This window comes from Piliocolobus tephrosceles, chromosome 14, assembly GCF_002776525.5.
Source record: "Piliocolobus tephrosceles isolate RC106 chromosome 14, ASM277652v3, whole genome shotgun sequence".
Classification (NCBI taxonomy): Eukaryota; Metazoa; Chordata; class Mammalia; order Primates; family Cercopithecidae; genus Piliocolobus; species Piliocolobus tephrosceles.
Genome location: NC_045447.1, coordinates 76,025,102 through 76,051,394, shown reverse-complemented (window position 1 = coordinate 76,051,394; position 26,293 = coordinate 76,025,102). Strand labels below are relative to the sequence as shown.

Below are 26,293 nucleotides of genomic sequence, written 5' to 3'. Positions count from 1 at the left end.
CCTGTTCACTCTTAAGGTAGTTTCTTTTGCTGTGCAGAAGCTCTTTAATTTAATTAGATCCCATTTGTCAATTTTGGCTTTTGTTGCCATTGTTTTTGGTGTTTTAGCCATGAAGTCCTTGCCCATGCCTATGTTCTGAATGGTATTGCCTAGGTTTTCTTCTAGGGTTTTTGTGGTTTTAGGTCTAACATTTAAGTCTTTAATCCATCTTGAATTAATTTTTGTATAAGGTGTAAGGAAGGAATCCAGTTTCAGCTTTCTACATATGGCTAGCCAGTTTTCCCAGCACCATTTATTAAATAAGGAATCCTTTCCCCATTTCTTGTTTTTGACAGGTTTGTCAAAGATCAGATGGTTGTAGATGTGTGATATTGTTTCTGAGGGCTCTGTTCTGTTCCATTGGTCTATATCTCCGTTTTGGTACTAATACCATGCTGTTTTGGTTACTGTAGCCTTGTAGTAGAGTTTGAAGTCAGGTAGCAAGATGCCTCCAGCTTTGTTCTTTTTGCTTAGGATTGTCTTGGCAATGCGGGCTCTTTTTTGGTTCCATATGAACTTTAAAGTAGCTTTTTCCAATTCTGTGAAGAAAGTCATTGGTAGCTTAATGGGGATGGCATTGAATCTATAAATTACCTTGGGCAGTATGGCCATTTTCACAGTATTGATTCTTCCTATCCATGAGCAAGGAGTGTTCTCCCATTTGTTTGTGTCCTCTTTTATTTTTTGGGGCAGTGGTTTGTAGTTCTTGAAGAAGTCCTTCACATCCCTTGTAAGTTGGATTCCTAGGTATTTTATTCTCTTTGAAGCAATTGTGAATGGGAGTTCAGTCATGATTTGGCTCTCTGTTTGTCTGTTATTGGTGTGTAAGAATGCTTGCAATTTTTGTACATTGATTTTGTGTCCTGAGACTTTGCTGAAGTTGTTAATGAGCTTAAGGAGATTTCGGGCTGAGATGATGGGGTTTTCTAAATATACAATCATGTCATCTGCAAACAGGGACAATTTGACTTCCTTTTTTCCTAATTGAATACCCTATATTTCTCTCTCTTGCCTGATTGCCCTGGCCAGAACTTCCAATACTATGTTGAATAGGAGTGGTGAGATAGGTCATCCCTGTCTTGTGCCAGTTTTCAAAGGGAATGCTTCCAGTTTTTGCCCGTTTGGTATGATATTGGCTGTGGGTTGTCATAAATAGCTTTTATTATTTTGAGGTACATTCCATCAATACCGAATTTATTGAGGGTGTTTAGCACGAAGGGCTGTTGAATTTTGTCAAAGGCCTTTTCGGCATCTATTGAGATAATCATGTGGTTTTTGTCTTTGGTTCTGTTTATATGCTGGATGACATTTATTGATTTGTGTATGCTGAACCAGCCTTGCATCCCAGGAATGAAGCTAACTTGATCATGGTGGGTAAGCTTTTTGATGTGCTGCTGGATTCGGTTTGCCAATATTTTATTGAGGATTTTTGCATCGATGTTCATCAGGGATATTGGTCTAAAATTCCCTTTTTTTGTTGTGTCTCTGCCAGGATCAGGTATCAGGATGATGCTGGCCTCATAAAATGAGTTAGGGAGGATTCCCTGTTTTTCTATTGATTGGAATAACTTCAGAAGGAATAGCACCAGCTCATCTTTGCACCTCTGGTAGAATTTGGCTGTGAATCTGTATGGTCCTGGACTTTTTTTGGTTGGTAGGATATTAATTGTTCCTTCAATTTCAGAGCCTGTTATTGGTCTATTCAGGGATTCAAATTTTTCATGGTTTAGTCTTGTGAGGGTGTATGTGTCCAGGAATGTATCCATTTTTCTAGCTTTTCCAGTTTATTTGCATAGAGGTGTTTATAGTATTCTCCGATGGTAGTTTGTATTTCTGTGGGGTCGGTGGTGATATCCCCTTTATCATTTTTTATTGTGTCCATTTGATTCTTCAGTCTTTTCTTCTTTATTAGTTTTGCTAGCGGTCTATCAATTTTGTTGATCTTTTCAAAAAACCAGCTCCTGGATTCATTGATTTTTTGGAGGGTTTTTTGTGTCTCTATCTCCTTCAGTTCTGCTCTGATCTTAGTTATTTCTTGCTTTCTGCTAGTTTTTGAATGTGTTTGCTCTTGCTACTCTAGTTCGTTTAATTATGATGTTAGGGTGTCAATTTTAGATCTTTCCTGCTTTCTCTTGTGGGCGTTTAGTACTATAAATTTCCCTCTACACACTGCTTTAAATGTGTCCCAGAGATTCTGGTACATTGCATCTTTATTCTCATTGGTCTCCTGAATACAGCACACTGATGGGTCTTGATTCTTCATTCCATTTGCCAGTCTGTGTCTTTTAATTGGAGCATTTAGCCCATTTACATTTAAGGTTAATATTGTTATGTGTGAATTTGAGCCTGTCATTATGATGTTAGCTGGTTATTTTGCTTGTTAGTTGATGCAGTTTCTTCCTAGCATTGATGGTCTTTACATTTTGGCATGTTTTTGCAGTGGGTGGTACTGGTTGTTCCTTTCCATGTTTAGTGCTTCCTTCAGGAGTTCTTGTAGGGCAGGCCTGGAAATGATAAAATCTCTCAGCATTTGCTTGTCTGTAAAGCATTTTATTTCTCCTTCACTTATCAAGCTTAGTTTGGCTGGATATGAAATTTTGGGTTGAAAATTATTTTCTTTAAGAATGTTGGGGCCGGGTGCGGTGGCTCAAGCCTGTAATCCCAGCACTTTGGGAGGCCGAGACGGGTGGATCACGCGGTCAGGAGATCGAGACCATCCTGGCTAACACGGTGAAACCCCGTCTCTACTAAAAAATACAAAAAACTAGCCGGGTGAGGTGGCGGGTGCCTGTAGTCCTGGCTACTCGGGAGGCTGAGGCAGGAGAATGGTGTGAACCCGGGAGGCGGAGCTTGCAGTGAGCTGAGATCCGGCCACTGCACTCCAGCCTGGTGAGATAGTGAGACTCTGTCTCAAAAAAAAAAAAAGAATGTTGAATATTGGCCCCCACTCTCTTCTGGCTTGGAGAGTTTCTGCCAAGAGACAGCAGAGCTGTTCCTATTTGGCCATCTTGGAACTGTCCCCCTAATTTTTTACACAGAAAAAAGAATGTCAGGGTCTACCACACATACACTTTCCTCTCATTTACACATTTCCAGCCTGGGCAGGAGAACGAGACTCTGTCTCAAAAATAAAATAAAATAAAATGAAAGTGCTGCAGCTAAAATAATCTCTGTTTAGGATCTGATGGTAGGAAAAAGATAAGCTCCCACATGTTCTAATGCATTTAAGTAACTCCATCTGCATTGCCTCATACATCAAATGCTGTCATCCAATGTTGCTTAATCCATGTGTGTGTCTATATAAGTAGTACTGGGATGTAATTGCCTTAAATACTACAATTGCTGACTACAGGAAACCACATCATCTGAGACCAGCACTTTATGACTTAGGTGAGTATCATAACCAGTGTGCAGGGATATTTGCTGTATATCACTGGGAATAGCAGCAAAAAACAACCAGTGATGTTTCCATTTCCATATGTTCTAAAATATTTCTTACATAAAAATAGGAGAGTAATGAGTAAATTTTAGTCTGGAAAAAAATGGTGAAAACAGTGATCAAGGCAAAGAATGCAGGTTATTTGAAGAAAATACTTTTTCAGAATAGGATTTGAAAATACTACGCTTTTGACTTATCATGCAGTTCTATAAAGGGTGTTGACTTTCTCTGTGTCAATGACTCCATTGTAAATGTGGTATTTTCAGCTTCTCTATCTTGCTCAATTATGCAAGCCAATACTGGTTTATGGCAAAGTTCTTCCAAGTGCATTCTCTCAAACTAGTCCATGAGGGTGATTAGAGGGGAGAAAAAGGTTATGAGATCAAATAACTACTGAAAACAATAGTTAAACAAAGGTACCCATGATTCTTCAATAAAGGACTATCAACACCTTTTCTATGCTAACATGAGTCTGACTCTCCTAGAGATAGAATGTAGATTGGAACGTTTCCCACATTTATTTGAAAATGTAACTTATTTTTATTTTTATTTTTATTTTTTTTTTTTTGAGACAGAGTCTTGCTCTGTCGCCCAGGCTGGAGTGCAGTGGCCGGATCTCAGCTCACTGCAAGCTCCGCCTCCTGGGTTTACGCCATTCTCCTGCCTCAGCCTCCCGAGTAGCTGGGACTACAGGCGCCCGCCACCTCGCCCAGCTAGTTTTTTTGTATTTTTTTTTAGTAGAGATGGGGTTTCACCGTGTTAGCCAGGATGATCTTGATCTTCTGACCTCATGATCCGCCCGTCTCGGCCTCCTAAAGTGCTAGGATTACAGGCTTGAGCCACTGCGCCCAGCCAGAAAATATAACTTATTTTTATTAAAATATTCTAAGATTATAACAAAAGAAAAAGTAACATTTTTTAATGACCAGGAATTGTTTTTTCTAGGATATAAGTATCCTTGGGTAGAAGAGAAAACAAACAACATCATGGCAATGCAGTTTTTATGTTAGTAAAGTGTTACTTCATGATCTACTGTGTGTAGGTTACTATTTAAATTATTTTATGTACAACTTAAAATGTAACTACAATTGGATTCCCTATCTTATTATTCCAAATGTGTGATTACAAATTAACAACCATATTCAGAAACTTATTATTTCAAAGAAGTTGGACAACTGCTTTGTGTATAAGAAAGGCTGAGTGTTTGGAGTTAAATTCCCAGTTCTGATTATTTTCTTCCTATTTTGAGGAGGAAAGGGAGAAAGAACAGAGGCAGACAGGATGGGGAAGTACTGGCATCAAGATGGAAGTCAGGAGGCTAGATTCTGTTCCTGGTTCTGTTTCATAATCCTGGGAAAGGCCCTTAATCTTTAGAGTTTCAGTCTACTCATATGTAAAGTTAGGGGCTCAGTAAAATGATATGTAAGATCCTCTGTTTCTAAGCATTCTTGACCAACAAAGGTGGGAGAATCAGAGGAAGAAAATAAGGTTTGATGTGAAGTCTTCAAGCTGTGTGAGCACAACACTTACTCCCATGGCAAGATTGAGGGGCAGAATAGGTAGTCTTTAACTGGCTGACCATCGAGGATTTTGCCCATGGGACTGGATGTAAATAGGTAGCATGCACATAAGGTTATAGCAGTTCTACCTAGACAAGATCATTTGGAGTTTCAGCCTCCACAAGTTTGTCCAGGAACAAAACAAGGGTGCATAAAGTTTACCTTCTAATGAGTCCCCTAACCCAAGAACTCAATGCTCTTCTTTTAACTGCTAGAAGAGATTGTTCATATGAAGTTTGTAAGGGATTTACATTGTAACCACTGCTGGCATAATTTGGTTTGTTTGTTTGGTTTGTAGTGTAGCAAAACAAGAGGCCAATACTTAAAAAGAAGAAACAATAATTATTGATAGAATTGCAGGCAATGTCAGAGAGTTTAAGACTGGAGAAGAAGTCCTGCTCCCTCCACAAACCACAGCACAGTGTCATACCCTAATGCTGAAGCCAGATTGCAGAACCATACTAAGAGAATATGGAGTTTTCTTCAATTTATGATACAGAACTCCATATTTTTTCAGTATGATAGTGACCCAGCTTGATCATCAAGGTTTCATATCAATTGATGTCCCTTGCTTGAATCAAGTATTAAATTGGAGGCTGCAAGATGGTGATTTGCCTGATTCTGAGACAGCAAGAAAGAAGAAACCAGCTAGGCAAATAGATCAAGCCACAAACATAGATAAGGAAGCAAGCTCCAGTACAAAAGAGTGCCTTCTGTGTAATTTCATATACATTCATTTGGCCTCAGTGAACACATTCCTTTCCTTCTTTGGATATATTCAAAAAAGGAAGCTTGCTCAGGAGGGCATGCTTGGAACATGCCTACAGCTACACAGAGAAGAGGAGTTATACTGAGCTAGGCATGTCCACAATGGAGGATTCTACCCCCAGCACACGTGCAGTAAGGGAAGTTAAACAACATGAAGTAACTTAGGCTACGAGCCCACATACACACTGGAAGGACAGGGTGGGGGTTGTTGTCAGGAATTCATGCCTTCTGAAAATGACACACCTAGACCTAACCAGTTTTTCACACCTTATATAAATAAAGCACCCCTTCCCCACTAGCTCATTTATAAAAACCCTTGTATTCCACTATAGAACAGCAACCCTTACTCAGGACCCCTCTCTGCAGCAGAGAGCTTTCTCTCCTTCTTTCGTTTATTAAACTTCTGCTCTAATCCCACCCTTGGTGTGTCCACCTTCCTTGATTTCCTCAGTCATGAGACCAAGAACTCCGGGTGGCACCCCAGACAATGAGGCCAGTTTCAATGCTATCATTCCTTCTGTAATGACTAGACCCCTCCCTATTCATTCAATTCCTGAGAAATGCTATGAACTTCTGGGTTTCTTTAAATGCTTATGGTCAATTACCACCATTATTCTTTTTGATCCTTAAATTGTATCAAGTTTGGCCAGCAGGAGATTTTTCCTGGTGGTTCGTGTATATGCTTCTGACACAACCTCACTAGTTTTTTAGTGACTCTGCTTTGTGGCACAACAAGATGTTCCACGTTCACCACTATTTTACAGCTCCAGATCTGGAGCCACTGTTCCTTTCAGTGCAGAAAGTATTAAGAAACTAAGATATGGGCACACTGATATTGCTGACTCAAATTTAACATTCCATAGGTTTTCTCATGACTTCTTTTATGTTTGTATCTCCTTTCCCCTACAGTCAAAACCATGTAACATAATATATCTACTTATTTCCTCTATACCAAAGTATAACAAAACAGTCTCAGAATTGAAGTACCAATATTTCCACTGTCCACAAAAAGAGTCAAACTTTGTAAAATAGTGAAGAGATTTATTCTGAGCCAAATATGAATGACCATGGCCTGTGACAAAGCCCTCAGGAGATCCTGAGAACATGTACTCAAAGTGGTCGGTGTGCAGCTTGGTTTTATGCATTTTAGGGAGACATGAGACTTCAATCAAATACATTTAAGAAATACATTCATTTGGTCCAGAAAGGTGGGATAACTTGAAGGAGGGGATGGAGGGGTTCAGCTGGGAGATGGGTAAGGGATAAAAGGCTACAGTCAACTGGGATCAATAAAAAGGAATGTCTGGGTTAAAATAAAGGATTGTGGAAACCAAAGTTCTTATTTGCAGAGGATGCCTTCAGGTTGCAGGCTTCAGAGAGAATAGATTATAAAATGTCAATTCTAACACAGCAGTATTTGTGTATCTAAACATATTTAAACACAGAAAAAGTAAAGTAAAAATATGGTATGAAGATTAAAAAATGGTACACTTGTATTGGGCACTTAACCATGAATGGAGCTTGCAGGATGGAAAATTAGTCTAGGTGAGTCAATGCGTAAGCAGTGAGTCAATGTGAAGGCCTAGGTCATTACTGAGCACGACTATCAACTTTATGACCACTGTACACTTAGGTTAAGCTAAATTTATTTGAAATTGTTTCCTTTTTTCCATAATAAATTAACCTTGCTTACTACAACTTTTTTACTTTATAAACTTTTAATTTTTTTAATGTTTTGACTCTTATAATAACACTTAGCTTAAAACACAAACATTGTACAGCTGTACAAAAATGTCTTCCTTTATATCCTTCTTCTATAAGCTTTTTTCCATTTTTGAAATTTTTAATTTTAATTTTTTACTTTTTATGCTTTTTCCTTAAAATCTAAGACATAAACACACACACCCTAGTCTAGGTCTACACAGGGTCAGGATCATTAATATCACTGTCTTTCGCTTCCATATCTTGTCCTACTGGAAGTTCTTCAGGGGCAATAACATGCATGGAGCTGTCATTTCCTATAACAATGTCTTCTTCTGGAATACCTTTTTGACAGACCTGCAGGAGGCTGCTTTACAATTAACTTATTTTTTTTATAAGTAGAAGGAACATAATCTACAATAATGATAAAAAGTATAGTATAGCAAATACATAAACCTGTAACATAGTCATTTGTTATCAAGTATTATATACTATGCATGATTGTACGTGCTACACTTTTATACAACTGGCAGTGCAGTGGGTTTGTTTACACCACCATCACCACAAACACGCAAGTAATGAATTGTTCTAGGATGTTACAATGACTACAACACCACTAGGTGATAAGAATTTATCAGCTCCATTATAATCTTGTGAGACCACCATTGTATATGCAGTCCATTGACCAAAGCCTCATTATGCAGTGCAGAGTACCATATCCTAGCATGAATGCATAGTTAGAATACTATGTTCAAACTTTACTGAAATAATTATTTCCTCTATATGGTTATGTTACCAATTTGGTAGTAAGCTAGCCACAGTTGTTCCTGTTTGTTTTTAAGTTGAGACAAATGAACTAATATTATATTTTAATCCAATAGAAGCCTGAAAAATGAAGCCTAAAATGAAGTATTCAACCAACAAAATTTCCACAACAAAGCAGAAGAACACAGCAAGCAAAGCCTTGCGTTTCAAGGTGGGAAGTAAGTACTTAAGTGTCTCTGAATGTTTTACACACATTTTTATCTGTTATCAAATATTTACTACTCCAATGTTTATACATGCTATCTTATCAAAATCTACTAAGAATAGAAGAACTGAAATAAAAAGGGATGGCACATAAGGATATAAGACAGCAGACTGGTTTTGAACAGACCATATATAGCCAACTTTGGCATATTTGATACATCACCGGGCAAGAATAGCTGAGATAATCTGAACCTGTGAATAGTGATACACTTAGTTATAGCCTTTTATATCAACTATTTCTTGCTCCACACATGTCCTGCCGCCAAACCCCCAAAACCTTTTCCCTGATAAACTAGCAAAATTTTAAGCAGGTCCACTTTTATTCAACAAATATTCATTAAGACCTTTGGTGGTATCAGGCATGTGGTCTTAACTTGCAACTACTGATGAAGAAGAGAATAACAGATGAAGATATTTGAATAATCATCTTAGTCAATTTGTGTTGCCATAAAAATATACCTGAAGCTGGGTAATTTAACCCTTTTCCCATTTAGAAAAAAAAAAGTGCAGCTTGCTGCCAGTCCTTATTTAATTTTACATAAACATCTCTTTGAGGCAGAAGCAAATCTGATTTTCAGTGCAAAAACAGAATATAAAAACTGTTCTTGGAGTTATTTCTAAATAGAACTACCATCAGCATTGTCTATTTCAGATAAAATGAGATTCACCAAATGAAACATGAAGGGGGCCAGCCCCTCCACACCTGTGGGTATTTTTCATCAGGTGGGACAAGAGAATGAGAAAAGAAATAAGACACGGAGACAAAGTATGGAGAAAGAACAGTGGGCCCAGGGGACCGGCGCTCAGCATACAGAGGACCCATGCCGGCACTGGTCTCTGAGTTCCCTCAGTATTTATTGATCACTATCTCTACCATCTCGCAGAGGGGAATGTGGCAGGACTATAGGGTAATGGTGGGGAAAGGGTCAGCAGGAAAACATATGAGCAAAGATCTCTCTGTCATAAATAAGTTTAAGGATAGGTGCTATGCCTTGATGTGCAGGTAGGCCAGATTTATGTTTGACTTTACACAAACATCTCAGTGTATTAAAGAGCAGTATTGCCGCCAGCATGTCTTACCTCTAGCCATAAGGCGGTTTTCTCTTATCTCAATAAATAAAATGTACGATCAGGTTTTACACCGAGACGTTCCATTCCCGGGGACAAGCAGGAGACAGATGCCTTCCTCTTATCTCAACTGCAAAGCGGCTTTCCTCTTTCACTAATCCTCCTCAGCACAGACCCTTTACAGGTGTTGGGCTGGGGGATGGTCAGGTCTTTCCCTTCCCACGAGGCCTTATCTCAGGCTATCACATGGGGAGTAACCTTGGACAATATCTGGCTTTCCTAGGCAGAGGTCCCTGCGGCTTTCAGCAGTGTATTTAGAGAACGGTGATGACTTTTGCCAAGCATACCGCCTTCAAGCACTTTTTTAACAAAGCACATCCTGCACAGCCCTAAATCCATTAAACCTTGAGTCAACACAGCACATGTCTCTGCAAGCACAGGGTTGGGGCTAGGGTTACAGATTAACAGCATCTCAAGGCAGAAGAATTTCTCTTAGTACAGAACAAAATGGAGTCTTTTATGTCTACTTCTTTCTACATAGACACAGTAACAGTCTGATATCTCTCTCTCTCTTTTCCCCACATTTCCCCCTTTTCTTTTCGACAAAACTGCCATTGTCATCATGGCCCATTCTTGATGGTCGCTGTCTCTTCGGAGCTGCTAAGTACACCTGCAGACTAACAACAGACAGAACAGGCACACAAGGATTAATATGAAATTTATAATAGTAGTACTTTCGATGGTCTTAACCCAAGTGACAGGGTTAAGATTTGTGAGGCCATTAGCAACTCCCGCGATTGTCTCAGTTCCTGGTACCAAATTTAAATGGGCTTTTGATGCTTCAAAAATTTGTTCTCTTCTCTGTAGATGGCATCTAACCATGTCCCAGTAATGCTCAGACTCATTATAAACTCGGGGTGTAATACAAAAATCTGACATATTCCAGTCACACTGTAACTGGAAATGTTCTAAGCTCATGAGCCTATCTCCCATCCAAATGACAGTTTATCTAAGATCATTAATTTTATTTGCCAATTTTTTATCAATACCAGATTGTGAATTCCACAATCTTGTAGAATTCTTTTGCCAGTCGTTAACAAAGTTTACTGTCTCAACAGAAGAGTGCAATGCAACTCCTGCCACAGTGGCCGTAGCTGGGGCTGCAATTAATCCCATAATCATTGAAATTAAAGTAAAAATGAATCTTTTGGATCTATTTTAAATGGCTTTTAATATTTCAGTAAAATATGGATGGATGGCAAGGCCTCCCACGGTTGGTCCATGGACACAGGAATCCACACGTCTTCTCTTGCTCTCATTAGCAGAATACAGTGTTGCCAATGCCTTCTCTTGCTCTAATTAGCAGAATACAGCATTGCCAATTGAAAGTGAAATCAATGCAAGTAAACAATCTGCAATTTTCACAGGTTGTAGTTTGGAAGTCTGGTTTAATAACTATATTTCCTAGAATTAGAATATAAGGGGGCTTTATACAACTTTGCAAAGGAACGGTTAGACTGGAATTTAGATCGATAGTATAAAATGGCTTACGATCTCTTGATCTCTTGTTTCTACAGCTTGATTTCCAGACCAAATTCTAATGCGGTATGAGGCCACAGTACGCCTCCATAATTCTGGATGTTCAGGGCCAGAAACAGGACTTATTATTTTTGGTCTTGGAGTAGAGATTCCTTTTTCTCCCCATTCCCAAGGGTAGAAAGACTAATTTTTTGTGCTTATGTTCATTTAAACTTTCTGTTAAGTCACTATCAATAGCTGGACTCACTTGTGCACTGGGACATGATTGGGTTTGTCCGTGCAATTGTGGTGGGATTGACCTCGAGATGCCCAATCTATAATAGTTCCGAATTCATTGTTTTGTAATATCACCACACTATTGGCCACATATTCTTCCCAAACTATAACTTCTGTGCCTTTTGATCTTTTTGGAATGTCTTTGGAGCAAGGCTTTCATTTAGGCCTAAATTTTAATGATCTTTGATAAGAAAAGTCCTATAAATAATTTACCTGTGCCCTGAGTGACATTCCACTTACCATGTGATAAGTAAATCTACTGATGGTACTGACAGTAGGTACTTCTACCAACCAATTTTGGATTGCAGGGAATATGTACCAAGACACCCAACAGATACCTAAACAATGGATAGTACCTAACCCTACATATACTATGTTTTTTCCTACAGATACATACCCATGATAATGTTTAATTTATAAGTTAGGCACAATAAGAAATTAACAATAACTAATAAAAAAGTAGAGCAATTAGAACAACATACCATAATGAAAACAATGTGAATGTCTGCTCTCTCTCTCTCTCAAAATATCTTACTGTATTTCACTGTGGGCAACTGAAATCATGGAAAGTAAACTCACAGATGGGGGCAAGTGGGATAGAGCTACTGCACTAAAACTGTGATTATTTAAACAATCCTGGTGAAAAATCTGACAGATATCCCTGGGGTATGTGACAGGTGTAAACTGCTTCTCAACTCAAAATGCAAGATGTGTCATACCTTGTTTTTCTAAATAAGCTTCTTCTCTAAGATCCCAAGAAACAAGGCAAGAAAGCACATTTAATTCCTTCTCTTCTCTTTAGCTACCAGGATCTGACACAAGTCACAGTTCACAATGCCACAAAACTTAGTAGCCAACTACTGCAGGTGTCCCCACAATCAGTCCCACATTGTGGTCACCCCCACGGCATTTTGCCTCTAATGTCAACAGGGTACAGGACTTCATGGCCTGGAGGAAAGCCTCTCTCACAACGCTTCCCTTCCCAGTTTCTAGGAAGCTACTTTCGAGGGTCAGGCTTTTCTCTTCTCCTACTTCCTCTCCCCCACATCTGTCAACACTTTCTCTTCGCTAAAAATCCAGCTGTCTTCATTCATGGATCTAGCCAGAGGTCACAATATTGGAGCCTTGGGATAGATCCATCCAGCAGGAGTATTTTATTAGGACTGAACAGTGTTATTGATATTTTCTAATTGAGTTAATTTTTTTAAAATAGGATATTTTTAATGAAAATCTAAATGTGTATAGTTTCTCTAAAAAATCCAAAGATCTAGAAACACTGGGTCCATATGTTGCATGGCAATAGTTAGCTAGAACTGAGTAGAGATCAACCCCTTTAGTTTGAGTCTATCCATAGAAGATCTTCTGTTACAGGAAAGGAGATTTGACTTTATCCTGTAGACAGTAGGCAATCATTGAAAATGTTGAACTGAGGAATGATAAAATATTTTTACTTTACAGATATCACATTGGTGAAGTGTGATGATAATAGTGTGATGATAAAGTGAGGAGGCAAGAATAGAAACAGAAACTGGTTAGAGGTCTACTGCATTAATCTAAGGGACTAAAGATGAAGGCGTGACCTAAGACAACAGAATAGAGAGGACAGACTAGATTTCAGATATATTCAGAAGGTGAAATCAAAAAGACTTAATGACAGATTGAATGAATTATAAGAATGGAAAGAAGGAAAAATAAATGATTCTCACCTTTTTTATTAAAGAATTGGGTAGAGGCCAGGCGTGGTGGCTCACGCCTGTAATCCCAGCACTTTGAGAGGCCAAGGCAGGCGGATCACAAGGTCAGGAGATGGAGACCATCCTGGCTAACATGGTGAAACCCCGTCTCTACTAAAAATACAAAAAATTAGCCAGGCAGGGTGGCAGGCGCCTGTAGTCCCAGCTACTCGGGAGGCAGGAGCTTGCAGTGAGCCGAGATTGTGCCACTGCACTCCAGCCTGGGCGACAAGAGGGAGACTCCATCTCCAAAAAAAAAGAAAGAAAGAAAGAAAGAAATGGGTGGATAACAATAGATAGCTCTACTATTTCTCAAGACAGGCAATGCAGGAGAAATATATTGGGGGTAGAAAAAGAAAAAGAAATTTTTTATTGTAAGTACTGCCATGGTTTGAATGTCCCCTCCAAAACTCATGTAGAAATTTAATTGCCATTGTGATAGTATTAAGAGGTGGAACCGGCTGGGTGTGGTGGCTTATGCCTGTAATCCCAACACTTTGGGAGGCCAAAGCGGGTGGATCACAAGGTCAAGAGATTGAGACCATCCTTGCCAACATGATGAAACCCCGTCTCTACTAAAAATATAAAAATTAGCTGGGCATGGTGGCACATCCCTGTAGTCCCAGCTACTCAGGAGGCTGAGACAGGAGAATCGCTGGAACCCAGGAGGCAGAGGTTGCAGTGAGCCAAGATTGCACCACTGTACTCCAGTCTGTCAACAGAGCAAGGTTCCATTTCAAAAAAATAAAAATTAAAAAAATTAAAAAAAAAAAAAGGAGAAGTAGAAGAGAGGTGAGACCTTTAAGAAGTGATTAGATTATAAGGGCTTTGCCTTCATTAATGGATTAATGCCATTGTCATGGGAGTGGGTTAGTTACTGCAGGATTGGGTTTCTGATAAAAATGATGAAGTCCAGTCACCATCCTTTCTTTGCCTCATGTGCACTCTCACCATGTGATGCCTTCCACTATGTGACGACACAGCAAGAAGGACCTCATCAGCCACAGCCCCTCAATCTTGGACTTCCCAACGTCCAGAACCAAACACCAAATAAAACTATTTTCTTTATAAATTACCCAGTCCATGGTATTCTGTTATGGCAGCAGAAAAGAGACTAAGACCAGTGAATCTTAGTTTAATGTAGCTGTAGGTCACCCAGGTAGAGATATCCAGAATTCAGAAGATATACACAGAAAGAGACAGCGATGCTTTAAAGTAGCTGGGTCAAAATGACTTGTGGAGAAAGAACAACAGATAGAAAGCTCAGGAAAAAGACCAAAGATAGAGTTACAGTCTGGGGAGTCATCAGCCTCTAAAAAGGTGATTGAAGCCACTGAAGCAAGCATGATTGTCCAGGAAGAAAGTTTAGAGTGAGAGAAGAAGAAAAAGCCGAAACCCTGAGAAACACCAACATTTATGAGCAGACAGAAGAGGGGTAACTAACAAAGAGACAAGGTGCACTAGTCAGAGAGAAACAAGAAGAACCTAGGGAAACTGGTGATATGGCATAAGGAAAGAGGGGTTCAAAGTAGTCCTGAGAGTCCATTGCCACAGACAGGTAAAGGGTAGTAAGCAGTAAGGAGACACCTTGGTAAAATCCGTGCTTGGGGAAGAAATGAAAGATGGAGTGCTTCACCTCTGTGGTTTCTATCAGCCATAGTCTTGTTCTCTGAGTGGCAGAATTATAGAAAGATTTCCAGGGTCCTTCCTATTTACTCACCAGAAATCCCTGAGAGATTTATGCTGCTGTTATGATGAAATTAGCTATGGGAAATTTCTTAAAATTCATACTAAGCTATTGCCCTCAGGGAGCAGGCAGGATAGAAACATAGAAAGTGGTAACAGCCCTTATATACATTTGAGCTGGCTCTTTGACCCCAGTGGAATGCTCTTTCCTGCAAAGTCCACATGTCCATGCCAGCTTTACACTTTCCTCTCCAGAACACAACCCTCACACTTTCAGCTTCCCCAAACACCAAAGCATATGTTCTTCAAAATTCTCCTGATGCAAAGTGTTTTCAATACTTCAAATGTAGTAACCCCCATCCTTGAACTATAACCAGTGCTTGTCCTACTAGATGCTAGCCCTCACACCTGTATCTTTAACTCTCTTCTTATCTCCTAAAGTCTTCTACATCTTCAGTACTTCCTCAGTATTGTGACCCTCACTTTTAACTACCCAGACTGATATCCTGTTCTCCCAGAGTCCACACTCAGTATTACGCATGCCTATCATGTTCCCATGTGATGCTGACTAAAATATAAAGAATATAAGGAAGGAGCATTCTTTCAGTTATCATATTATGCCTTTTAGCTTTGAAAAGACAATGTGGTATAGTTGCTATGGTTTGCATGTTTCCACCAAAACTCATGTTAAAATTTAATCAACATTGTAACAGTGTTGAGAGGTCAGATCTTTATTTCTTTTCTTTTCTTTCTTTCTTTCTTTTTTTTTTTTTTTTTTTGAGACAGAGTCTCACTCTGTCGCCAGGCTGGAGTGCAGTGGTACTATCTCGGCTCACTGCAACCTCTGGAGAGGTCGGATCTTTAAGATGTAATTAGGTCATGAGAACTCCACTATCATGAACAGATTACTGCTGTTATCATGGGAGTGGTTTGGTTATCAAGAGACTGGATTTGTTATAAAAGTGAGTTCCCCGGATTTCCTCTCTGACTCATGTACTCACCGCTGCTTTCCACCATCAGATGATCCTCACCAGATGCCTGCACAATATTCTTGGATTTGCCTACCTCCAGAAGTGTAATAAATAATTTTCTCTCTGTTTTTTCTTTTTTTAGAGACAGGGTCACACTCTGTCACCCAGGCTGGAGTGCCATGGCATGATTATAGCTCACTACAGCCTCAAACTCCCAGGCTCAAGCAATCCTTTGGTCTCAGCCTCCCAAGTTGCTGAGATTACAGAAGCAGGCCACCATGCCCAGCTATTTTTTTTTTTAATTTTTTGTAGAGACAGGGTCTTACTGTGTTGCCCAGGCTGGTCTTGAACGTCTAGCCTCAGGCGATTTTCTCGCCTCAGCCTCCCAAAGTGCTGGGATTACAGGTGTGAGTCACAGCACCTGGCCAACAAATTTTTTTCCTTTATAAATTACCAAGTCTATGGTATTCTGTGATAGTAGCAGAAAACGAATTAATACAAGGGTCAGTAAAGTACTGCATTAAATTACTTGCTAGGAGAATAAGTACAATGCTGGCTCTAGCACTAGTTTTTCTTTATAAATTATCTTTGTAAGTGTAAAAGCACTAAAATATAAATACAAGATACCACAGTTGATATTTCTGAATTGAGAATCAATGGTAAAGAGTTCCAGAGTGGGTGTGAATATAATTCAGTGGTCTTCCCTTGTTAAATCAGTTGAAGATAGTTAAAGGTACCTACTCTGAATTGGAGGCAAGATGTGTATTAATTCAAAATAACAGCTAATAAAAGCTTTCCCACTTATCTTTGAAAAGCATTATTTTAGGAAGGCAAATCCTCTGGAGAATTTTTTAAATTCATAAAATGATTCCCAAAGTCACAAATAATTATTTTATTTTCTGAATTACTGTGACTAACTGAAATTTCACTTTACTGTATAAATTGCTTGATAATTCATTTACTATATAATGTTAAAAATTGAGGTCCTGTGACTCATGTGTTATAATTTTCTTTTCTACTTGATTCTGAAAGACTTTTTATGATTTTCCAAGTAGCAAATTCAATTTTCCTTTTGAGACTTAGATTTTTCTTTAGCAAAATGAAATAATTACTGAATAATCAATTAACTTTTTTACTTCAACTGATTTAATTTGAATTTGCATTTTGTTAGTCCCTCAAATTGTAGTGTAGCATTTTCTTAGATGGCGGTAAGTGGATGGTAATGGAAAGAATAGGTTTGATTTTAGACACACTTCAATCACAACTTCTCGCCAGCCCTGTAATCTGGGGCAAGTGTCATGACTGACTCCTGAGAGCCTCAAATTATCATCTGTAAAATGGGGACAATAATGCCTATCTTGCAAGATTATTATGAAGAATTAAATGGAGACATATGTAAAATCATTAGCACAGTGTTTGGTTCACTGTAGACACTTAGTAAACAGTAGTTATTTTAATATCAATAACCTTCGTAGACTTCAGCAATCCCCCCAAAATTATTAAAGTTGTATTCTAGATAAGGAGAAAAGATTGCACATTTCATATGAGTAAAAGATTCCCCTCAATTAGGCAAAGGTTGATATATGTTGGATACAGGTTCACACTCCCTCATATGGAATTCTGAAAACCAAAATTTTTTTCTAAAGACTTAAAGTTTTTCAGAACTTATTTGACAGCAAAATATGACCTAACCTCATTTCTTAGTTAACTCCTGATGTGAACTAACATGAGGTCTTTATTTCACTTTGTGTAAATTTTCCTGTGTTTCAACATAAAATTAACTAATTTTGATTATGGGGTGCCGCCCCCCTCTCTTCTGGGGTGCTAAATATATACAGTATACGCTCTCTATTACAACCCTAAAACCTAAAAAATTCTGAATTTTGAAACACAGTTGACCTAAGGGTTTCTGATAAGATACTGTGAACTAGTACTTGCTTTCTGGGTCTGCTACACTCAGGATTTGTAAAAGGATAAAGATGAATGGAATGAAACAGTCTCACAAGTTTTTCAATTGTTTAGAATCCCAACAGAAGGCCAAAGAAGTTTGCCACGTGTACTTTATGAAGCTCCGCTCTGGCCTTACGATAAAAAAGGAGGCCTGTTACTTTAGGAGAGAAACCACCAAAAGGCCTTCACTGAAAACAGGTAAGGGGAACCGTACATTCTCTGGCAATAGTGATAGGGATCTATTTGCCTTTGCTTACCACATCTAAATATGCAATTATTTTTCCTCACTCCAAGGTTCCTTTTAGAAAATATTAAGGATGACAAACTGGTTTTTAGCTATTTTAAAAAGGGCAAAGAATTTTCAATAGCATGAGAGAAATGATTATGTTTTAATGTTAAGTGAAAACTAAAGATACACAACTATGTGTAAATATGTTTACAATATTTTTAAGTGAATTTTTTTAATTTAAAGGAAGTAGGTTTAAGTGTTAATAGTGCTTACCTTTTCGGTGTTGAGATTGTGGGTGACTAGTTTTCTTCCTCCTGATCTCTAATGAATGTGCTTCTACTGGGGTATAAGTGTGCCAGGAGGTATCAATCCCTTTGGTCCACGGAGTGGCCAAAGCCCTGGAGTCAAGCACTACTCTCAGCAAGCAACCTTCACTGGGAATTCTCAAAGGGGTGTTTGTGCCGAGTGGGGATTGATGGTCCATCCCTAATCCAATCTGGTCTGCAGGTAGGAAGCACAAAGGACATCTGGTACTCGCTGCCTGTCAACAGCAGTCTACTGTGGAGTGCTTTGCCTTTGGTATATCAGGGGTCCCGAAATATACTAGAGCACTTCATGATTCAAGTATCAGAGGTATGACTGGTTACAGGAGTGATGTGGGAGGGAGGAGGGAGGTGTGACACAGGACCGTGGAAAGTGCTACTCCAGGTAGCAGTCCCAAGTCTGTGTCTTTAATGTGTACCAGAAACTTCTGCCCATTTGCAGCTGATGTACCCATCTAATAGTATCCAAAGTGGCACAAGGTAGCTGTTCTAATAATGCACAGGCATTCTCTAGTTAGCACACCATCATTATTTTGAAATACTTGCTATGGACTGGAATCCCATGGTCATTAGTTTTGGTGAAAATATGTTATCTTTTGGGGAAAAAACACATTTCCCCCCCCAAATTTCAACATTTTGACCATTAAAGAAAAAAGCTATTGTATTTTTAAACGTAATTCTAACACTTTATACACTTTAAGTAGTAGTTACAATGGTTTTAAATTTTATCACATCCTTTTACAAAGTTCCAAGTTGATGATGACTATCAGGAAGTGAAGAGATCATCATTTAAAAAAAAAAAAAAAAAAAAAAAAACTTGGCCAGGCATGGTGGCTTATACCTGTAATCCCAGCACTTTGGGAAGCTGAGAGGCTGACGGATCACCTGAGGTTAGGAGTTCAACACCAGCCTGGCCAACATGGCGAAACCCTGTCTCTACTAAAACTAGAAAAATTAGTCAGTTGTGGTGGTGTGCACCCATAATCCCAGCTACTTGTGAGGCTGAGGCACAAGAATCGCTTGAACCCTGACAGAGGTTGCAGTGAGCCAAGATCATGCCAGGGCACTCTCGCCTGAGACAGCCAGGGCAGCTGTCTCAGAAAAAAAAAAAAAAAAAAAAACTTTTCCTGGAATTGCAGTTACCATTTCAAGCATTATTCTTGCTATAAATGTCCTAAATTCCCACTGAAGTTTAGAAACACTGAAGTTTCTCATTCAGTATTTCTAAATCATTTACTTTAGAAGTTCATGTACAAATTCAGTATTTAACATTCTCCTTAATATTTTGTATACTATTTTTTTCCAGGCCCCATATAGGTAGTCCCTAAATCTGCTCCAGTTTACCTCAGCAGCCTATAAAAATATTATCATTTTCTATGTGTATTTTGACACTTTTTAAAAGTTAAGAGCACTGCACTAAGTGTCCCTGTTATTTAGCCAGAGGAGAGAACAGGGCTCATACCCACATTCTCCAGGACTGTCAGAAACTTCTGGGTAACTCCATACTTTATAGATGAACATTTATTTATCCATGTCTATCAAAATACAGTTCCTTCTTTACCACAGTCCCCAGACCATGTGGTGTCATGAAGTGAAGGTTTCCTCAAGCAATGTCTGTTGGTTTCCATTTTCTTTTTCCCCACCAAACTCTCCCATAAGCACACTCACATGGCCTCCCAGGGCCTTTGTGCAGGACACTAGCACCTTTAATCCCATTCAAGGGTCACATCTCAGTCTTTGAGCTATGTAAAACTTGTGCCAAAGGCTTTCATCTAGCCAACAGTGACATACAAAATGCAACTCAAATTGCAAAAATGTTTTTTGAGAGAGCATTTTTTAAAAAGGTTGCCAAAAGAATTGTACCTGACAAGTTTTTGAATTCTTAACAACAGGAATTTCACCTATTACAGAATCTCTTGCTTCTCTAAGCACATACAATGATCAATCCATTACTTTTGCTTTGGAGGATGAAAGTCATGAGATATATGTTGAAGACTTGGAAAAAGATAAAAAGAAAGGTAGATTATTTTCTTTTTCTATAATGATGTAATAATGACTAATAAAAGTAAAACGTTTTAATAAAACTAAGTCTACCAAACTTTAAACAATGGATTAACTTAGACATGGCAAACAAGTCATGCTGTATGCTAACTCTAATGCATTGGCAGTGGATGCCTGAATCCACTTCTATGTTAAGATGGATTCAGAAGTTTTGTCAGGTTCATCAAAGAAGAATGCTGACATTGAAATGTAGTATCTGTTGTGAAAGATGGAAAGAGGGACCACAGGTATTTGCTATCTCTAAATTATCCAATAGATCTTTCTAGCCTTATTAGTATCACCAAAGTACAACCTCTTTGTCAATGCTATGCAAAATATTTTAAATATTTTAATAACAACTATATTGGAAATATAATAAAACGGGAGGATATTTTCTGATGTTATATATGTGTTGGAACTGAAAACTTAAGAAAATTGTGTCTCACCAGAGGGATTTTCTGTATTCTCTTTCAGATAAGGTGTTACTGAGTTACTATGAGTCTCAATACCCCTCAAGTGAATCAGGTAATTTGGAGGGCTGGGTAGCTATAATGCTTGAATTCTTAAGTATGGGGTAAAGATAAATAAAATCCTTTTTGCCCCATAGGAAAAAAGATAGTCTCAGAAGGTTACCTCCAACCCAAGCTCATGGTAAAACCTTAGATTCTCAGAGGATGCATTCTCATCCATTTTACAGCTTAATCGTTAGGATAAAGTTTTGGCTACACTTAATAGAGATCCAAAACAAGAGTGGCTTATGCTAGATAAAACTTTCTGTCTTAGCCAGGGCTGGAATGGCTCAACAAGTTGTCCAGGGAAGCCATCTCCTTCTATCTTGTGGTTCTGCCAACATCTACGTGGTTCAAGAGTACTTGGGAGCATGACAGTGCCCGGTCAACAGGACAGAGAAAAACAGATGCATGCATTCTATTTCCCTTTAAGGGTACAACTTGGAAGTTGCATATAACACTTCCTCTCATCTCACATTGGTCAGAACTCAGTTGTATTACTACACTTAGCCATAAGAAGGCAAGCTGGGGAATGTTGTATTACCATCCCAAAAGAGGAATGAATATTGGGGGACACTATGAGTGGCTTTACATGCAGACAGGAAAGCTGATACCCAGAGAAGTACCCATTAGGGTCACAACTCTCCAGTTAAAAAAGCATGTAAGAAAACTAATTTCTCTCTGGTTTATAAGCACCCTCTACTTATCAGTCCCTCTTGAATTTGAGTACAAATACTTCTAAGTTACCTGTTAGTGAATGAAGTAATTATTTTAATGTAATGTCTTAGAGTCTTTTCCTGGGTGCTGAATTCGTTTAAATAAAGATGAGTTACAGTTCTTAACTTTATCATTTATACTTTCTTAATTGTAAGGTGATGGTGTTGATGGTAAGATGTTAATGGTAACCCTGAGTCCTACAAAAGACTTCTGGTTGCAAGCCAACAACAAGGAGCACTCTGTGGAGGTAAAAAAAAAAAAAGAAAAAAAAAGAAAAAACTTATACATATATATATGATTACATAACTGTCATGAATGACGCCACCAACTTGTGTAGATTTGGGTGTTGGGGTATTTTGCAGAAGGATTTTTTTTGTGCTATTGTATATAAAGCACAATCACTACAAATGACTTTCTTCTAGAGTAAGGAAGGCAGGAAAGTGGCATGTATGACTTTGCTACTGAAAGTCTGCTCTCTGCCAGCAACACAGCATCACCTGAGAGCTTGTTAGAGAGGCAAGATTCCAAGCCTCCCAGAAGTAAATCGGAATCAGCATATTTTAACAAATCTCCAGGAAATTCATATGTGCCTTAAAGTTTGAGAAGCACTGTTATATAGAATGATCTCATATCCTTGCTATTTGGCTTTAGGAACTACTATGTTCCTCTAGGAAACATTTCTTTGTATAATATCGTTTTCTTAAACAAATATGAAAAAATAATTTTCCATTCTGAGCCTGCGTAAGGGAGGGTCATAAGTGTTTCCATGTGCCAAGATTTATAAATAATCTAACATCTACATTCTAAACATAGGATTCATTGCATATTCTTCTTTAGTTAGTAAATGGTATTATTATATTGGTCATGATGTGTAATTATAACTATTTTGACAAACAAGTCAAAGGTAGAGGCATGGAAGAAAACAGAAGAGCATAATATAGAAGATAAATTATATAAATACACAAAATTATAAAGCTAACTAACACAGCCATGTAAGGCCTTATTAATATAAACAGTGGATAGTAACCAGTATCTTCCTAACCAAAACATTCCTAAACATATATAATCTAGCGTTTGGAATGTATAACTACTCAATAATAGAGCTATTTAGACTGAGCTCTATTATATAGCAAGCACTGTGCTAAATGTTTTACAAATATTATTTTATTTAATACTCACAGTAACTCTACAATGGAGTTGTTGTATTGGTCAGCTGTTGCTATGCAACAAACCATCCCAAAACTCAGTGCCCCAAAATAATAATCATTTATATTTATTCATATTCTGTAGGTATTTTGAGGATTGACTGATCTAGAAAACTAGTTAGACTAAAAAAATGAGGCTTGAGAGATAAAGCAACATGCCCAAGGTCTCAGAGATAGTACATGTCAAAAGAAGGGCACAAATCCAGAACTGCTGCATCCAGATCCAATCACCCCAATCCATACTACCTCTCTAACTATATTGACTATCAGTGAATCAAATCAAATCCACCCTCCATCCCTCTGGCCCTGTACTCACTTCTCCCCGTCTCCCCTCCACTACTCACTAAGCAAGCTCGTTAGAAATATCAAGTCATACATAAGTATTCCCCTTTAGTTTCCAATACAGGCAGGTAACGTTGACTCTCAACTTCCCATTCACATATGGATTGCTTTCTCTCTTGTTTCCTCAGCTCCATAAGTGTGAAAAACCACTGCCAGACCAGGCCTTCTTTGTCCTTCATAATAAGCCCTTCAACTGTGTTTCATTTGAATGCAAGACTGATCCTGGAGTGTTTATAGGTGTAAAGGATAATCATCTTGCTCTGATTAAAGTAGACTCTTCTGAGAATTTGTGTAGTGAGAATATCTTGTTTAAGCTCTCTGAAATTTAGTTGATGGAAACTTGTGGGTCTTGGGTTGAGTACCCAAATGCTACCACTGGAGAAGGAATGAAAGATAAAGAAAGAGACGGTGACATCTAAGGGAAATGAAGAGTGCTTAGCATGCTGTGGAATGTTTTCCTTATTATACATAAAAATATTTTTTCTAATGTTTCAGTTCTTTTTTTATTTCCCTCTGTATAACTGCATATTCAATGCAAGTATCAGTATATTAAATAGGGTATTGGTAAAGAAACTGTCAACATTCTAAAGAGATACAGTCTGACCTTCACTTTTCTCTAGTTTCAGTCCAGAAAGAACTTCACATTTAGAGCTAAGGCCACTGAGGAGAGACAGAGCCATAGCTTGTCTCTCTGTAGACAGGGATCCATTTTAAAGAGCTACTTAGAGAAATAATTTTCCCCCGTTCCAAACAATAGGCTCAAACACTAGAGCTGCTAGTAAAAACAAGACCAGATGCTTCACAGAGTTATCATTTTTTCAACTGGAATAAAACACCAGGTTTGTTTGTAGATGTCTTAGGCAACACTCAGAGCAGCTGTCCCTTACTGTCAGGGGATACAGAACTTCAAAGGCCCACATGGCAAGCCAGGCAACATAAATGTGTGAAAAAGTAAAGATAATTGAAAACTTAAGACAAATAAATCCAGTATTTATAAAGTGAATAACTTCATTTCTAATTGTTTAATTTTTAAATTTCTGGTTTTTATATATTGAGTTTACTTTAAGCAAGGCATTCTTACATCAGGAAGTGAAGTAAATTTTAGTTCAGACATAAAATTTCATTTATTGGGAATATGTAACATGCTAAAACGTTTTTTTTAAAGTACTAAGCCACAACATGTTTTAGAGCATTCGGGTACCATATAATCCAACTACCATGGTAAGGCCAGAAATCCTCTAACCTACCAGAGCCTAGATGAGACACCGAATTAACATTAACATTTCAGTAACTGACTGTCCCTCATGTTCGTGGCCTACCATCCCTTCTGACCCTGGCTTCCACGGACCTATGCCTTTTGATATACTCGCAGTCACACTGGGTGAAGTTGCTTTTAATCCTTGCTTCCCATGTGCTCAAGTCTTTTTGTTGTCCAGCTTCCTGATAACCCTGCTTACTGTGGAATATTCATTTGACATCTATCTCTTTTCATTTCTTTTAACTACCATGTCCTTGATATATCTTTTGCACCCCCAGAATTTCATTTCTATATCACCTGACCTCTGGATGCCAACACCTTTATTCTGCTTTTTCTATTGTAGAATTTTAGATAAACCTATTAATGGCAATATTTTTTGCTAAACATCTTTGTTTTTTACTGTCACTAGGGCAATAAAATTTATACTCAATGATATAACATTTTTTTAACTACTAAAGGAATAGTTTAAAAAGTCTTAGCAATTCTTTTGCAATTTTTCTTAGACTTAATACTTATGATAAATGAGTAACATAGTAACAGAATATGAAATACGACCTTTCTGAAAGTATGTACTTTAAAATTTCTACTTTATTGAAACCTATTAGATGTAAGTGCTGGTAGAATATAAGATAAAAGAGGCTGAGAATTACTATACCAGGGTATTACAATTGTAAAACAATATATCTTTGTTTTATTGTTTTGTCAATAATTGTTACCAAGAGATAAAAATAAAAGCAGAATGTATATCATCCCTTCTGAAAAACACTAATTATTGACATGTGCATCTGTACGATAAACTTAAAATGATTATTAAATAACCAAATGTATCTACTACATTGTTTATATTATTGAATAAAATATATTTTCCAAAAGTATGTGAGACTATAATGATTTTATCATACGATGACTCATATTCTGAAATTCTTAAGTGAAAGTAAGCATATTCCAACCTACCAACGTTGGTATCCGGAGTAGGTCATTACCTGATAATTTTGGTGATTCAAAACTAAGTAACATTTTCAAGAGAAGAGATTGTGTCTTTTTCACCTGTGTACTGTCAGTGCCCATACTGGTGGGTGACACAAAGGTGTTCAGTGACTTTTACTCAGGATCAAACAGCCAACAGGTCCTGCACCAGAACCTTGATCTTATTATTCTGTCTCCTTATGTAGATAACTTTCAACTCAGCACACTTATTTTCTGTGTTTAATTTTCCTTTAAAAAAAAAAAAAATTCCACCATCATTATAGTCAGTACAATTTGATTAAAATATTCAAATGTGGGGTGGCATTTTTGTCACTTACCTGTATGTGTTTTGATGGTCCAAATACATATTACTGGAAATAATTTGTTCATTTAATTGTATCAGAAAGGATAATTGTGTCAAAACTTACTTTTTCCTCATTTTATTTGTGTTCTTTAGGTTTTTATGTATTTACCAAATATCTTGAAATATTGTCAAGAAAATTTTATCTGAATGAGTAAAATGACTTAGAATTGGCAAATAATAGGTAAGAGTTGAGATTTAGGTGGAATTTGGAAAGAAAATTGCCAATCTAATTAGAAAACAGCAGCTTAATTTAAGACTAAAACAATTTATTCATAATCCCCACTTTGCAGAACAAAATAAGCCAAAAAATTATTTCAATCTTTGTGCCTCATGCTGAAAAATTTCATGATGGATAGAAATCTTCAGCTGCAATCCCATTGCTGGGTATATACCCAGAAGAATAGGAATATAAATCATTCTACCATAAATATACATGTACACAAATGTTCATTGCAGCACTATTCACAATAGCAAAGACACAGAATTAACCTAAATGTCCATCAGTGATGGACTGGATAAAGAAAGTGTGGTACATATACACACTAGAATACTATGCAGTCATAAAGAAGAAGAAGATCATGT

General features: G+C 37.9%; 1 protein-coding gene across 10 annotated transcripts in view; it reads left to right on the top strand.

Annotated features, from left to right (window-relative positions):
- The window catches only part of IL33 (interleukin 33), a 47,564-nt gene extending 22,308 nt beyond the window's left edge, over positions 1-25,256 (top strand). For 2 of the 10 annotated variants that reach the window (XM_023213386.2, XM_023213383.2), the window contains exons 2-8: positions 8,388-8,489; positions 17,831-17,956; positions 18,495-18,620; positions 20,203-20,328; positions 20,825-20,875; positions 21,732-21,823; positions 23,252-25,253. In XM_023213386.2, the coding sequence (XP_023069154.1) occupies positions 8,399-8,489; positions 17,831-17,956; positions 18,495-18,620; positions 20,203-20,328; positions 20,825-20,875; positions 21,732-21,823; positions 23,252-23,452 (813 nt within the window). In that variant the 5' untranslated portion in view covers positions 8,388-8,398 and the 3' untranslated portion in view covers positions 23,453-25,253. Of the gene's footprint in view, positions 1-3,367; positions 3,430-8,387; positions 8,490-15,825; positions 15,913-17,830; positions 17,957-18,494; positions 18,621-20,202; positions 20,329-20,824; positions 20,876-21,731; positions 21,824-23,251 lie in introns of those variants that run through there. The other 8 variants (XM_023213390.2, XM_023213389.2, XM_023213385.2 and 5 more) reach the window with 7 other exon arrangements.
- Positions 25,257-26,293: the final 1,037 nt, after the last annotated feature.